Source organism: Danio aesculapii, chromosome 22, assembly GCF_903798145.1.
Source record: "Danio aesculapii chromosome 22, fDanAes4.1, whole genome shotgun sequence".
In the NCBI taxonomy this organism is placed as follows: Eukaryota; Metazoa; Chordata; class Actinopteri; order Cypriniformes; family Danionidae; genus Danio; species Danio aesculapii.
Window position 1 is genome coordinate 1,954,536 of NC_079456.1, and position 17,004 is coordinate 1,971,539.

General features: G+C 40.2%; 1 protein-coding gene across 2 annotated transcripts; it reads left to right on the forward strand.

Annotated features, from left to right (window-relative positions):
- The first annotated feature begins 463 nt into the window (after positions 1-463).
- Positions 464-16,771, forward strand: LOC130215931 (gastrula zinc finger protein xLCGF3.1-like). Of its 2 annotated transcripts, none has more exons than XM_056447798.1 (3): positions 464-600; positions 2,445-2,650; positions 7,594-10,057. In XM_056447798.1, exons 2-3 carry the CDS (start codon positions 2,569-2,571, stop codon positions 8,736-8,738), a joined length of 1,227 nt encoding a protein of 408 aa, XP_056303773.1. In that variant the 5' UTR covers positions 464-600; positions 2,445-2,568; the 3' UTR covers positions 8,739-10,057. The 2 variants fall into 2 exon arrangements, with proteins under 2 accessions (XP_056303773.1, XP_056303774.1); XM_056447799.1 differs by lacking the exons at positions 464-600; positions 7,594-10,057 and adding exons at positions 13,372-13,598; positions 15,692-16,771 and having other exon boundaries at positions 2,564-2,650.
- The last annotated feature ends 233 nt before the right edge of the window (positions 16,772-17,004 follow it).

Genomic DNA, 17,004 nt, shown 5'->3' on the forward strand with positions numbered 1-17,004 from the left:
ATTAAACATTAATTTAATTTTACAGAAGTTACATGCATTACTAATATGTTTAATTTAAAGTATCCCGGCATGTTTAGGTGGTATATTTAGTGTAATTACTTTAAGACTCTTTACTATTAATATTTCAAGCATTTTTCAGCTGTTCGCAAAGTTTACAGAGGGAAAAATACGCTAGAGGATAAACAATAACATTATATTCATAATCAAATAATTATTTTTTATGTATGAGATTCACATTACAGATAAATACATTATTAATACTGAAAGACGCTCATTTGCCTGGAAGTTAATTCCAAATGCTGGCTTTATATTTTATAAATAAACATTCCGTATTTTCTGTACTTTATTTGATCTCTGGGATTACACACACACACAAACGAGGCTTGTTTGTTTTTAAAAGTTTTTCCGAGTTCGTCTCGCGGTGATGACGTCATCAGCAGCGCGCGTTCCTTTATCTCCTGAAGGCTTTCGAAGCCAGACGAGCCGAGCGTTTTACGCTGTTTCGCATGTTTTCCGGAATATAACGTTACATTTTGGACAGTTTTAAGCAGCAGCCGTTTACAGATAAATCTCTGAAGGGTTTTCTTCGACGCACTTAAGGTTTGTTTTGTAAGTTTTTCAACATACTTTACGCAGTGATTACAAAATAAGACAGCGAGCTAACGTAATACTGTGCTGTTATTAATGTAGTTGTTTTAGAAAATATGTATTTAGGTCAATTAAGACATGATGGTTGCTGTTAGATTTTGACATTCTAGTGTAGTTTGTGAAATAATAGTGTTACCCTTCACATTCATAAAAGCCTGTATTCACAAAGCGTTTTAAGGCTCAAAGTGGCTCCTAACATGATGTGAGTTTCATGAATGGAGCCCTTTCCTTACAGTAGATAGATAGAAAGACATATACAGTGTGCGAATTAAACATTGACGAACAGGGGAATCAACTGTTTCGTTTATCAATCATTTATGTATTTATTTTTAATAACATCTAGCTTATTAACATAACATATTCAAGTTTTCAGCGTTGTGAGGGATATTTAGTATATTCTGACCTACAGTATTCTCAGATTAGCTATTTCAGATGTTACTGTAGGTTAAACTACAAACTATGCATCTATTATGAATATATTTTCAGGCTAAATAAAGATAAAAACACCTATTAAATGAGAAAACAAAGTCTTGTGAATACGATGTCTATTGGTGCTCTTGATCTGCAGCTTTCAGACAATTTTCTCGAATAGACTGATTATGCATTAACAATGGTTTGAACCGTTATAGGGGTGGTCAAATGTATGTTCATAGGATCTATTACTTGAATTATTAACTTTTTTATTTAAAATACAGATCAGAGTGAAATATTTATCAGTATTTCTCAGCTGACCCCCCCGTACATCTTGTTTTGACCTCCTTCAGGGGGGATCAAGCATTAATTTGGGGGGTCAATACCCCAATCAACACCCCCCCAATCTATATATATATATATATATATATATAGATTGATTGTTTAATGTGTGGTTTAGTTGAAAACAACAATTTAATGTTTTCCATGTAAATGTTTGTTTAAAACACCTAAAAGCCTAATTTTAGAAACAGGCTCATTACACTGCAGTCAATATTTTTATGTTACATTTATTTGTAGAGCTAGTGCGTTTTAAGATGGGTTTCACTTCTCATATTACGTTTTAATCAATTATAGCCTTTGATTGTTTTGCTTTTTAAATGTAGACTGGGAATACTGATAAAAGTCTATGGAAGGGGTGTATTTTACGGCAGGGGTGCATTTCTCGGCACAACACCGGTTTACATGAAAATATTTTAAAAAACAGGCGTGTAAACAGTAAAGAGTATCTAACAATGCATATTGTTAATTATTTTAACTATACACTATTGGTTTGTGATTATAATCCTTTTCTGCAATGAAGGAGTATGTCAATATGGGCTCTGATCTGTCATCATAATCAGAGCTGTTGAAATTCTCATGTATTTCATGTCAGTTGTTCTTGTTGTCAAAACTGGATGCTCATTTTATTGTGGTCAACAGACTTACAATAACTACCGTTTCCTAACCTCCACAGGAAAAACTGTTAGTCCAGCTTTTGTTTATCTAAACTAAAAGCATAAAACATTTGTTACACTAAGTTACTGGGTTGTTTGTTTCTTGCAAATCTGTGAATTATTTAATTCTTTGCTTGTTTTTTTTTTTGTTTTGCACTGCAGAAATGTGAGTTTTATGTTTGTTTTTGATGTTTAAAATTTTAAGCAACGTGTTTTTAAAAAAAGTTTCGGAAGTTGGATAATCACTCACAGCAGCTCAAAAAATAAATAAAAAAACTTTGATGGACACATGCCCTAAAAGTGTCCTTTCTAATCTGAATAGATACAATATGAAATGCTTAATAATATAAAAAGCAAAATCAATAACCAAATTATTTTTAACTTTTGCAGATCTGTTCGTCCTCCGTCAGGTCAACTATAAATATTGCAATATTCCCATACAAATACAAGTGAAGACGAGTGTTGGACCATAAAGAAGTGAAATCTGCACGATTTGAGTTTGTTGCACAGAGAGATGATGAGTGATCCAGAACCCAGCGGAATTAAAAAGGAAGAACTCTGTGGAATTAAAGATGAAGAGTCTGAAGAACAAATAGGTTGGTGTTTATTCCTGATTCTTCAATAATGCTAAAAGTTACCTTTTAGTTATCATAACCCTATACAGAATAAAACAGGGCAGAACAGTACACTGTTTCAGCATCATTATCGCAATGTGCTCACGTGAAATATAAAATTATATAATGTGGAGTCGTCATTCTAGTTGATCAGCAACCACAGTTGAAAACCCGGATGATTTCCTGAGTGAAAAAACAATAATAATATAATATAATATAATAACAGTTTATAAATCCATCCACTTGTTAAGTGTGACTACATGTGAAGTGGCTTCCGGGTTCAAGTGCTCTATCAAACTACATGGCGAGACTTAATTAATGGTAATAATAAACGTTTACAAAGTGATGTAATACTTTTGAAAATTTCTTGTCTAAATGCCAGTGTCTAAGTGCAAAAAGGGGTACCACTGTGGCTCCACAGGAAGAAAGTCGCTGATCCCAGCTGGGTCAGTTGGCATTTCTGTGTGGAGTTTGCATGTTCTCCCCGTGTTGGCGTGGGTTTCCTCCATGTGCTCCGGTTTCCCTCAAAGTCCAAACACATGCGCTATAGGGGAATTGGGTAAAACTACAATTTATCGTAGTGCATGATTGTGTTTGTGTGAATGCGAGAGTGTATGGGTTTCCCCAGTGCTGGGTTGCAGCTGGAAGTGCATCTGCTGCGTAAAACATATGCTGGAGTAGTTGGCGGTTTATTCCGCTGTGCCGACCCCTGAAAAATAAGGGACTATGCCGAAGGAAAATGAATGAATGTGCCATTTATTTTTTATTGCTTAATGTTTTCCCCTTAATCATCACTAATTTTCCACTTATTTGCCCAATTGCCTTTTGGTTTCTTGTCAACTGGTTCTGGGAGTTCTTCACTGCATGGTGCAGTTCGCATTGCGGTGTTTTTTAACTGTGGTACAGTAGATTCTATCTTTTTTTCTGAACCATTTCAGGTGAGGTTTCAAGTCAGCTGAACCATTACAAAAATATGACGTGAAACGATTCTGATTGGTCAGAGGGAACTGTCACTATATGATGATTGTTACACGAAACAGTAGTTTAAGGGTTTTAAGAAGGATTTTAAATGACTGCCACACAACTTAACATGACTGAATCTTAATCGGTAGACAAGGTTCAAACCTTCCTCACATTTTGTCATGTCTGTTTGAGTATTTGTTATCTGCCCAGGTGAGACGGAGATGCTTGAGGTAATGAACTGTTGTACACACATCTTTATAACTGTTGTGTACAAGCCCAGACATACACATATGTGAAAAAGCAGGGCACAAAAGGAAAATAATCTTTGTTTCTACAAACTGGCAGCTGTTGCATGCATGCATCCACTTGAGCAAATGGATGAATGGTTGAATTCCAAACTGCAGTTTACATTTAGTCAACTAGCTGATGCTCGTTTCCAATCTGGTGTACAAATGAGAATAATAGAAGCACTGCAGGTCACCAGAGGGCAATGATATTTAAACTCTGCAGGACATCCTTGCCCATGCTCTGCATGTAAAGCAGGCATGGGCAACTTCGGGCCTGAAGGGCCATTTTATCCTGCAGAGTTTTGCTTCAGCATTAATCAAACCCACCTAAACAAGCTTATCAGTGTCTTTGGGATCACTAAAAGGTTACAGGCAGGTGTCTTTGATTACGGTTGGAGCTAAACTCTCTAGGACACTGGCCCTCCAGGACCGAAGTTGCCCATCCTTAATGTAGAAATGGGCAAGTTATTCCACCATGATGGGATGTTAAAGGTGAAAGTCCTAGTAATCAATTTTGTTACTGTATGGGATGGGACCACAAGGCAATGTTGGTAGAAGACCCCAAAGCTCTGTTGGGCACATAATCCTGAACTAGAGGTATACTTCAAGTAAAGAGGTGCAGAGCTGGTGGCTGTTTTGTAGGCAAATGACAGTGCCTTGAATTTGATGTGAGCAGTGATTGGCAGCCAGCGTAGATTGATGAATAAAGGTGTGACATGCACTGTTTTTGGTTCATTGAAGGCCACTCTTGCTGATGCATTCTGGATCAGCTGCAGAAGCTTGATGGTATTGTTTGGGAGGCCAGCCAAGAGTGCAATACAGTAGTCTAGCCTTGACAGGACAAGAGCTTGGAGAAGCAGTTGAGCAGCATGTTCAGATAGAGTCAACAACATAGTCAGTAAACTGAAACTAGTATTCAACAACCACTCCTAGGTTACTGGCTAGATGTGATGGTAGAGGTGCCCATCTTTATGGTTAATTTGTGGATAAGTTCAGTTTTGCAAAGGTTGAGTTGAAGATGATGGTTCTTCATCCAGCCAGCAATGGTTTGAAAAGCCATGTTTCAGAATGACAGACCTAAATGGTGTCATGTACATGTAGAAGAGAAGCAGCCCTAGAACAGGCCCCTGAGTCACTTCATTAGCAAGATTTTGCGGCTCTGACACTTTGCCTGTCCAAACGGCCCTGATTGACCTACTTAAGAAGTAAGAGCTGAATCATTGGAGTTCAGTTCCTTGAGATCTTGAGGGTTGCCAAGAGGATCTGCTGGCTAACCTTATCAAAAGCAGCTAACAAGTCCAGGAAGATGAGCACTGAGGTTATGGATGAAGCTCTTCCGATTCTCAGGCCTTTTTACAATTGAGAACAGGGCAGTCTCAGTGGAGTTCCTGCTTTTGAATCCAGGCTAGTTTGTGTCCAGAAGGTTGTTCTGTTATTCCTCAGCTGGGATCTTGTATGTATGTACCCTTGTATGTCCATTGGGATCTGTATATTCCATTATTTCAGCACTGCATGAGAGTGTAGGTTAGGGGCAACACTAGAAATACTTAATCAAGCAGAGATCAGTATCAGCTAATAATCATATCATGATAAGAAAGAACTCCTTTAACTTGATTGATCCCCTTTTGCCTTTAGAACTGCCTTAATCCTTCATGGCATAGATTCACCAAGGTACTGGAAATATTCCTCAGAGATTTCGCTCCATATTGACATGATAGCATCACGCAGTTACTGCAGATTTGTCAGCTGCACATCCATGATGCCAATCTTCCATTCCACCACATCCCAAAGGTGCTCTATTGGATTGAGCTCTGGTGATTGTGGAGGCCTATTGAGTACAGTTAGCTCATTGTCATGTCAAGAAACCAGTTATCCTGCTGGAAGTAGCCATCAGAAGGTGGGTACACTGTGGTCATAAGGGGATGGACATGGTAAGCAACAATACTCAGGTATGCTGTGGCATTAACACAATGCTCAATTTGTCACAAATGGGCCCAAGGTGTGCCAAGAAAATATCCCCCACACCATTACACCACCACCAACAGCCTGAACCATTGATTCAAAGCAGGATGGATCCATGCTTTCATGGTGTTGACGCCAAATTATGACCCGACCATCAAAATGTGGCAGAGCCTGTGTTCATTGTAGCCTCAGTTTCCTGTTCTTAGCTGACAGGAGTGGCACCCTGTATGGTCTTCTGCTGCTGTAGCCCATCCGCCTCAAGGTTGGACGTGTTGTGTGTTCAGAGATGCTCTTCTGCAGACCTCTGTTGTAATGAGTGCTTATTTGAACGTTGCCTAGTGGTTCCATCCCTAAGAGGGAAGAAATCACTTTCCTGAACTCTCGCATTCAATCTGCCCAGTTGGTGTAATGAACTCCCTAACTGCATCAGAACGGCAGAGTCACTTGTGGTCTTCAAGAAACGACTAAAAACTCAACTATTTAGTCTCCACTTTCCTTCCTAATCTGTAACTGCCTCTCTGGCTATACCACTAACTGTACTCTCTCAAGAAAAAAACAAAAACAACATTACTAATGCTTTGCTTCTTCGACTTTACACACCTGAAACTTGTCTATAGCACTTATTCACTATTGCTCTTATAGTTGTGTAAATTGCTTCCTTGTCCTCATTTGTAAGTCGCTTTGGAAAAAAGCGTCTGCTAAATGTAAATGTATTTGAGTTACTGTTGCCTTTCTATCAGCTGGAACCAGTCTGGCCATTCTCCTCTGACCTCTGGCATCAACAAGACATTTGCGCCCACAGAACTGCCGCTCACTGGATATTTTCTCTTTATCGGACCATTCTCTGTGAACCCTAAACAAGGTTGCGTGTGAAAATCCCAGTAGATCAGCAGTTTCTAAAATACTCAGATCAACCCGTCTGGCACCAACAACCATGCTACATTCAAAGTCACTTAAATCCCCTTACTTCTCCATTCTGATGCTCAGTTTGAACTGCAGCAGATCGTCTTGACCATGTCTACATGCCTAAATGCAGTGAGTTGCTGCCATGTGATTGGCTGATTAGAAATTTGTGTTAACGAGCAGTTGGACAGCTAATAAAGTGGCCGGTTGAGTGTATGTTGCATAGGGTAAAAGTTATTCAAAATACAATACAGGAGCTTATTGTGCTTGCATTATTACAGTTAAAATCAGTTTAATGTGACACAAAAGTAGCTTTTTTGTTGCGTCCATTGTAGATTTGAAGGCTGAATATTTGTTGAATGGTAATTGGGCAGGACACAAAATAAATGCTACTCATATAGGCAAAAGTAGACATCTAATGTTGTGGAGCTTGGTATAGATGTTAACTCATACACAAAAATAATTGCCTGCAATTTGCATCCATGCTTTTGTATGCTTTTATCTGCTTTTTGTGTAAAAAACAAACAAACTGTGCATTTATAAAGTGTGTGCGTCACACGGGTGAGTGGGTTTGACAAACCACATGTAGAAATACTCCTCTGCTAAATGACAATGCAAAATATAGTCAATTATAGTTAAAAACATTATAGTTTATACCTTAAATTAGGATATTAATCACTAGATTACTCAGAATCATCAGAATCACCTGATTGCACACAAGCACTTTTTCATGCTATTATCCAACACATAAACTCCCAGCCTTTCACATTCCTCTTTGATCTCTCATATCAAATTTAATTTTGATTTCAGACATTATGATGGAGAATGGGGAGAAACATCGTCATGTCAGAAAATGTCTGCCCTGCACTGAGTGTGGAAAGAGTTTAACATCCAAACGGAATCTAAAGCTTCATATGAGCATCCACACTGGAGAAAAACCATTCACATGTGATCAGTGTGGGAAGAGTTTCAGACGGTCATCATCTTTTAATCAGCACATGCTGATCCACTCTGGAGAGAAACCATTCACATGTACTCAGTGTGGGAAGAGTTTCAGACTCTCATCGTTCCTTAATCAACACATGAGGATCCACACTGGAGAGAAACCGTTCACATGTACTCAGTGTGGGAAGAGTTTCAGGCAAAAAGCAACCCTTTGGGCTCACATGAACATCCACACTGAAGAGAAACGACACAAGTGTGATCAATGCGGCAAAACATTTGTAAGGGCTTCTGAACTGAATGAGCACCTTAGAGTTCATACGAAGGAGAAGCCGTATTTATGTTCCTTGTGTGGAAAGAGTTTTGCACATCAAAACAATTTAAAAACACATGAGAAGGTGCACACTGGTGTGAGAGAGTTTGTGTGCTTTGAGTGTGAGAAGACTTTTACTACAGCTGAACATTTGAAACTCCATCAGAGGACTCACACGGGAGAGAAACCTTACAAGTGTTCACACTGCAACAAGGGGTTCAGCCGGTTAGGTAACCTCAGAACACATGAGAGGGTTCACACTGGAGAGAAACCTTACAAGTGTTCGCTCTGTTACATGAGATTTAGCCAGCCAGATTCCATGAAGATACATGAGAGGATTCACACTGGAGAGAAACCTTACAAGTGTTCACACTGCGACGTGACATTTAGTCAGATAGGAAACCTGAAAACACATGAGAGGATCCACACTGGAGAGAAACCTTACAAGTGTTCACACTGCGACAAGAGATTCAGTCGGTCAGAATGCCTGAAAATACATCAGAGGACTCACACTGGAGAGAAACCGTACAAGTGTTCATACTGCAACAAGAGATTTAATATGTTAGGAAACGTTAGAGCACATGAGAGGATTCACACTGGAGAGAAACCCTATAAATGTTCACACTGCGACATGAGATTCAATCAGTTAGGAAACCTCAAAGTACACAAGAGGACTCACACTGGAGAGAAACTCTACTAATGACACTGGTGCAGCAAAATATTTTAATGTGTGTAAATACTTTTATATCAGGAAATATTTGTAAATAGTAGTGTAAATAGTTACACAACTAGGTACTGTATTTAAAGTAGTTACAGTAGAAAATTACTGTTTACTTTTAGGTAATGTAATGTATTGTGTGTATTTAAATTGCGCATTTATCATGTAAGGCCATACACCCAAAGTGCTTCACAATCATGAGGGAGGTCTCTCCACACCACCACTAGTGTGCAGCTCCACTTGAATGATGCTCCGGCAGCCACAGGACAATGGCGCCAGTGCAATCACAACACACTAGCTCTAGAGCATAGGTCTCAAACTCGATTCCTGGAGGGCCACAGCTCTGTACAGTTTTGCTCCAATCCTTATTAAACACAGCTGATCCAAATGATCAAGCTGTTCAAGGCTACTAGATCAGCTGTATTTGATTAGGGTTGGAGGAAAACTGTTCAGAGTTGTGGCCCTCCAGGAGTTGAGTTTGAGACCTATGCTCTAGGTGGAGTGGACAGACAGTGATAGAGCCAGTTCTGTGCATGAAGATGATTGAGAGGCCTTGATGGGTAAGGACAAATGAAGAGAATTTGGCCAGGACACAGGGGTTACACCCGTACTCTTTATAAGAAGTGCCATGGGGTTTTTAATGACCACAGAGAGTCAGAACCTCGGTTTAACGTATCACCCGAATGACGGCGTCGACTGACAGTATAGTGTCCCCTTCACGATACTGGGGCATTAGTACTCACACAGACCACAGGTTCAGTGCCTCCTCCTGGCCTCACCAACACCACTTCCAGCAGCAACCTAGTTTTCCCATATGGTCTCCCATCCAGGCTCAGCCCTGCTTAGCTTCAGTGAGTAACCGTTCTTGGGCTGCAGGGTGATATGGCTGTGGCAGTTTCTGGTAATTGCAGTAACAGTTCATACCTGCTAATAAAATGCGTTTTTGTCAATTCAATCACAAGTGGGAAAGTGACACATTACCTGAGGGCAGGTTGAAAGAAAGGGTATGTAGTGAGTGGGGCAGGACTTAGCCATGGGGATGCAGGAGCTTACAAGCATAAACTATTTGCCAAACTGGACTCGAGTCTCACAGGGAAGCTTTGGAGGGATAAAAAGAGGACTTATGACAGTAGATGAAGAGAGGACCAGGCATGGGACACTTTGAAATTAGTTTCTGTTTGTGTTGCAGTCATTTCATTAGGGGCTCCTGATTTTCATTTTGTTTTCAGTTTAATTAAATATTTTAATTAAACTTTTGCCGATTCCTGGCTTCTTTCTTTACATTGAGTTTTTAACCTTGTTCCACCTTTATTATAGCATGTTTTATGCAAGATGGAACTATGTCAATTGTGAAGCTACTATAGATAATGCTTATTGAGATTGTAAGGCTTTGGAATTGTGAGAATACTCTTAATTAATTCAGAAAAAAAAACTGAATGCTGAAAAATACCAGAAATTATTAGGACTGCTGTATCCCCATACCTAAAATTACATAGGGCTCCCAAAGTCCATGAGATATATTCGTTATATTTGATAGACGTTTGAAGCAGATGGTTACACTGGGGAGAAACAGATTCATTGAGTGTGGTGAGTCTATTTTTTGACATATGTACTTGCTTGTTTTTTGTCATTTGAATTGCTTTTCTCTCTAAAGCGATGCAAATAATGCAATTATCCAGTCTCATGATGTGTATATTTGTGTATAAATGGTAAACATTAGAGAACAATTTCAACAATTTTCAAAATCACTGCATAGTCCTATTAGAAATCATTCTTACATGAGCAAAAACTATTTTTGCACATGATATGAGTTATATTTATTTAGAAACATCCATCTTTAATGGCTTGCTTGTCCAGACTTCCTTCTCCCTAGACTCTTCCTCCAGCTTCTCCAGGGGGATCACAAGGTGTTCTCAAGCAAGCCAGAAGACCCAGTCCTTCCAGTATGTCATATGTCTTCCCCAGGGCCTCCTTCTGGTTGGACAGGTCCAGAACACTGCGAAGGAATCTCATTTCATCTACTCCTATCCAAGATCTTGTCTATTCGGTCAAGACCATAGGTTGAGACTAGGGATTTGATTGACCAGTTAGGCCATAACTTTGAGTCATAGCTCCTACACAGACAGTATTGAAGTATTGCCAGTCTGTCTTTCTATCATGTTCCATAATTCCCTTGCTCATGAACGAAAACCCAATATGCTTGAAATTCCTCCAAATGGGGCAAGAACTCTTCTCCAACATGGAAAAGACATGTAACCATTTTCTGGTCGAGCAGCATGCCCTTCTACTTGGAGGTACTAATTGTCATCCTTGCCACTTAACACTCTCAAACTGTCTCAGTTCGTGCTAAAAGTTCATCTGCAAATACCAGATATAAAATCATGTTGTCCACAATCCAGACCCCCTCCAGCCCAAACTGCACCTAGAAATTCTGTCCATAAAAATATTGAACAGAACCAGTGACAAAGTCTAACATGCATCAATGCTGGTCATTGCGAACCAAGCTCCTACAGTCACACAGAGAACGGACAGCCCTTAACAGACACATAGACCCCGTGCTAACTGAGTGCCCTGAAAAGAATACAACCGAGGCACACAAATATCTTCTCCAGGTCCACTAAGCCCATGTGGACTAATCAGGTGAACTCCTACAAACCTTTGAGGTCTTTAGTGAGGATATAGAGCTGGTCATCACATCCAGACACTTAAGGTAGTCAGGGCATACCTCACATCCATGTCTGATATTTTGCCACTGTAAAGCTGGTAATGTAACTCTGTGACTTAGCCCCTCTTCCGGATATATACTGTACGCATGTCAGTGAAAATTACAAGATCCTAAAATTATTCTTCAAAGTGTTTCGTCCACTGTTTAACAACATCCCCAGTCGAGTTCAACTTTTCCCCATCTCCACTATAAGCAGTGTTGGTAAAGAACTGCTTCCCTTTCCTGAGGTGCTAGACAGTTTGCCAGAATCTCTTTAAGACTGGCCAACAATCCTTTTTCTTGGTTCTGTGACTGTCCAGGCTGCATCATGCTTGTCTTATTGGTACCGATCAACTACCCCAGGAGTTCTACATGCACACCAGGCCTGGTAGGACTCCATCTTCAGCTTGATCGTATCCCTTATTATCAGTGTACAACACAAGGTTAATGGGTTCCCACAATGAGACGAATGGAGGACTTAAAATCACAGCCCCTAACAGCCACATTAGACAGCTCTCCTGGAGGTGGGAGTTGAAAATTTAAGGCAGGGGTGCCCAAACTGGAGGGCTGATGTCTTGCAGAGTTTAGCTTCAACCCCAATTAGACCCACCTAAACCAGCTAATCAAGCTCTTACAAGGCGAACTAGAAGCTTCAAGGCAGGGGTGTTGAGGCAAATTGGAGCTAAACTCTGTGCGGCATCTGCCCTCCCAGGCTACACTGAGTATGTGTACCTATGGTCTAAGGAGTTTGTGAATTACCCTTAGTCTATCCAGTCATCTTGGACCTCTTTGCTTTGGGAGACCCAACCAGGCCCCCAACAACATGGTCGGCAATTTTGTCCCTGATATCCTTGTGCAGCACTTTAGTCCTGGCCATGTTGAAGAGTTTGGAATTTGATGGTTTGATTGCTTCTTTGGACAGGTGCTTTTATACAGGTAACAAACGGAGAATTGGAACACTCCTTTTAAGAGAATGCTCCGATTGTTACCTGTATATAAGACATTGGGAACCAGAAATCTTGCTGCTTGATAGGGACCAAATACTTATTTCACTCATGAAAATGCAAATCAATTTATACCTTTTTTTTTTTTAGTTTTATTATTTAAAGTTATAGACTGCCTTTTTTGTCATTGGCCAAACATACAAATCAGATCAATTTTCTTTTACCTTGCTCTATACGTGGAGACACGCCACTAGCAGTATAACAGTTCATGTATACGTATCGAAGTAAATGCAGGACTTTTTACACGCTGAACAAAGATTGTTCATATCCTGCTTGCACATACTAAAGTGTCCTGAGACCCCCGTTTCATCAAGTTTGATTTGTTTTGTTTTTTTTGTACGTCAGAGTTTGGAAAAGGGATGTTTCCAGCTGTGTTGAGCTGGGAGTTGCGAGTGTGGAAAGAAGAATGGCAGTTTCATTATGAGCATGAAGATAGCTAATTGTCAAATTAGATAATGTGTGACACTATCATTAGGTGTGTCAGAGTTACCTTTTTAGTTAAAAATCATGAGTCTACATATATCTTAAAGTTATGATAAAGATTTATGGTGAAGCTGTTTACTTGGGGAGAGTATCCGAAATAAACTTCAAGAACTGTCACACCATATAACAATTTTAGTCATGATTTCAGCAAATTGGTAACTAATACCAGTGTGAATTTCCAATAGCACATTTTGGCAACAGATCATGGCCCTGATTTGTTGATGGTTATGACATGTTTAATAAGTGTCTATGAGGTTCATCGATATAATCATCTCTATGCTTGGTGTTTTAACTTGTCACATTATCAAATGCACAGTTAATGTACATAAGTGACCTCTTTAAATGTAAATAGAAAGTAGAATATAAAATGTGTTCAGTAATATAAAAAGCAAAATTATCAACTTATTTTTTTTTATCTTTGAAGATCTGCTCCTCCTCCTGCAGTGAGGCCCCTCCTCCTCAAACGAAGCTCCTCCTCCTTCAGTTCAGCTATAAATACTGGAGCATTCCCATCAATCTGCAAGTGAAGACGAGCATCAGACCATCAGGAAGAAGTGAAATCTGAAAGACAGAGTTTATTGAAGGACAGTGAGAAGATGGGTGATCCAGAACCCTGCAGAATTAAAGAGGAAGAGACTGAAGAGCACATAGGTTGGTGTTTATTCATGATTCTTTAATAATGCTCAAATTTTTTCCTTAAAATTAGACCAACAAATAAGACAGTGAACAGAACAGAATAAACCATGTGTCTTGTTTAGATGAAACGGTTAGTAAAGTTAGATTCGATAAGCATTCAACATCTAAAGGCCAAACTATACATGATCTAAGCACTTTATATGATTTGTATTATAGCTTATTCGGATTCTGTACAGTCAATATGTCTAAATACACTTTACGATTTCCTATTTATGCCCTTTTATTTCACATTTGTGCAACTCTTTTCTACTTAATGCATCAGTAATACCTCCTGACGCTGGAGATTCATAATTTTGAGGCCCTTGGGATGGACATGCCCTTACATTTGTGCTTATTATTTTCCATTTATAATAACTCTTGGCGAAAAGGTTACGTTGCGTTTAGCACAATCTGTGCTGCAATAATATGTAAGCAAGATGGATGGACATGCTTGCAGATTTGTTTTTAAATTAAACATCTTATGCATTGTTAGTTAGTTTTAGGGGGAAAGTGTCACAGAAACAAACTAAAAATTATTCTGAAATCCTTGATTGTCAAGCAACAACACAATGATCAAAATGTTGTAAGTTTTTGTGTCCGCTCTGCTGTATGCGCAGGACTGTTAATGGCCATGAATATTTATTTGATTCAGGCCAGCAGAGACAAAAGGATCCCTTTCAATAATGCTAATGTTCCCCCATTAAGTTGGTGGCAGGCTGAAGAAAGAAAGACAAAGCAGAGTCAAAGATCCTAAAACTTACTACAATTGAAGAGGGACTAAGTGCACAACATACACGCACTGGACACTTTATGAGGTACACACAATTTTCTAATCAGCCACATGGCTGCAACTCAATGTATTTAGGCGTGTAGGCATGGTCAAGACGATCTGCGTCAGGTCAAAGCAAGCATCAGAATGGGGAAGAAAGGGGATTTAAGTGACTTTGAACGTGGCGTGGTTGTTGGTGCCAGACGGGCTGCTCTGAGTATTTCAGAAACTGCTGATCTACTGGGATTTTCACGCACAACCATCTCTAGGGTTTACAGAGAATGGTCTGACAAAGAGGAAATATCCAGTGAGCGGCAGTTCTGTGGGCGCAAATGCCTTGTTGATGCCAGAGGTGAGATGAGAATGGCCAGACTGGTTCCAGCTGATAGAAAGGCAACAGTAACTCAATTAAGCATTCGTTACAACCGAGGTCTGCAGAAGAGCATCTCTGAACACACAACACGTCCAACCTTGAGGCGGATGGGCTACAGCAGCAGAAGACCACACCGGGTGCCGCTCCTGTCAGCTAAGAACAGGAAACTGAGGCTACAATTCACACAGGCTCACCAAAACTGGACAATAGAAGATTGGAGAAACGTTGCCTGGTCTGATGAGTCTCCATTTCTGCTGCCACATTCGGATGCTCGGGTCAGGATTAGGCCTCAACAACTTGAAAGCATGGATCCATCCTGCCTTGTATCAACGGTTCAGGCTGCTGCTGGTGGTGTAATGGTGTGGGGGAGATTTTTCTTTGGGTCCATTAGTACCAATTGAGCATGGTGTCAACGCCACAGCGTTGAGTATTGCTGCTGACCATGTCCATCCCTTTATGAGCACAGTGTCTCCATCTTCTGATGGCTACTTCTCTGAGCAATTTTCCAGAACCTTGGACAATAGAATATTAGAGAAACGTTACCTGGTCTGATGAGTCTCCATTTCTGCTGCCACATTCAGATGCTCGGCTCAGAATTTGCCATCAACAACATGAAAGCATGGATCCATCCTGCATTGTATCAACGGTTCAGGCTGGTGGTTGTGGTGTAATGGTGTGGGTGTAACTGGAGGTGGATTCACCATGCTTTGACTGATCTCTGGGAATTTCTAATTTACTAATTGTTGCCCTGAACAAAGGCCAGTACTCATTTAATCAAAGGAATGTAAGGGTCTGCAAACGTGTTCAGACTAGGTCTAAGTGATTAATTGAAATGAAATCTCAAATGTGATTTAGCAAAGATGTCTTCCAGCCTTACACATTTCTTTCTGATTTCTAAAAATATATGACGTTTATTTTTGATTTCAGACCTGATGGTGGAGAATCAGGAGAAACGCCATGCCAGGAATGGTTTCACCTGCACATGGTGTGGAAAGAGTTTAGCATGCAAAAAGAGTCTCCATTATCACATGATGATCCACACTGGAGAGAAACCATACACGTGCACTCTGTGCGGGAAGAGTTTCAGATATCCCTCATCCTATCATCAACACATGCGGATCCACACTGGAGAGAAACCACACCAATGTGAACAATGCGGCAAAACATTTATGAAGGCTTCAAAGCTGAAGATCCATTTTAGAGTTCACACAAAGGAGAAACCGTATCCGTGTTCAGAGTGTGGAAAGAGTTTTGCAGTGCAGTCAAGTTTAATAATGCATCAGAAGACCCACACTGGAGTGAAAGAGCATGTGTGCTTGGAGTGTGACAAGGCTTTCATCACAGGTCCAAAACTGAATCGCCACCAGAGGATTCACACTGGAGAGAAACCGTACAAGTGTTCACACTGCGACAAGAGATTCAGTCGGTCAGAGCGTCAAAAAATCCATGAGAGGATTCACACTGGAGAGAAACCGTACAAGTGTTCACACTGCGACAAGCTCTTCAGTCGGTCGGAATATGTAAAATCACATGAGAGGATTCACACTGGAAAGAAACTATACCAAGTGGTGCTCACTGCAGAGCCACCTGGGCAGAGCTGAGCTCCAGCAAGGGGGAGCTTGAGCTCCAGCTCCTCCTTCCTTGCAGGTCTTCTACGAGTGATGTCACTGGGGGTTGGGATTAGGGGTGTGGTTTGTACGCATTAAAACAGCTATAGGAGGAGGAGCTCAAGCTCAAGCTCTCCCTCGCTGGAGCTCAAGTGGCTCTGCAGCGAGCAGTGTCTCAACTATACTGATGACACTGGTGCAGCAAAACATTTTAATCTGAGGAAGGAGTTTTTCATATCAGAATCAATGTTGGGTGTAATTTGGGATAACATAATTACTTGATGTTTTTAAAGTACTTGAACACTGCAAATGAATACAGCAGTTCTGTATGAATCAACTCAAGAGTAGCAGAGTATTTGTATGTTTTTGTCCTAGAAATACATTTTGCAAATAAATCTCTTCTGTGACTGAAGAATGTTGACTATTTTTTCCACTGAGAGGTTTCCAAAAACCGTTTTAGCCAACTAAATTCTGATTTATACTTTAGCCTGAGTCTGCAGGACGAGCCTCCACTGACTGTGCACGCACAGCTGAGAACTGTGAAGGCGTTTATACTTGACATGGTTGCTGTTGCACTATTAATTGTAACAACAGGGGGCGACTTCGAGTAACTGTCATGATGAAATTATAGTA

What these genes read in the sequence shown, in the direction of transcription:
- LOC130215931 (XM_056447798.1), top strand. Translation starts at nt 2,569, where the DNA reads ATGATGAGTGATCCAGAACCCAGCGGAATTAAAAAGGAAGAACTCTGT. An exon ending in AGAGTCTGAAGAACAAATAG is followed by an intron (nt 2,651 to 7,593) that starts GTTGGTGTTTAT and finishes TTTTGATTTCAG; the next exon opens with ACATTATGATGGAGAATGGG.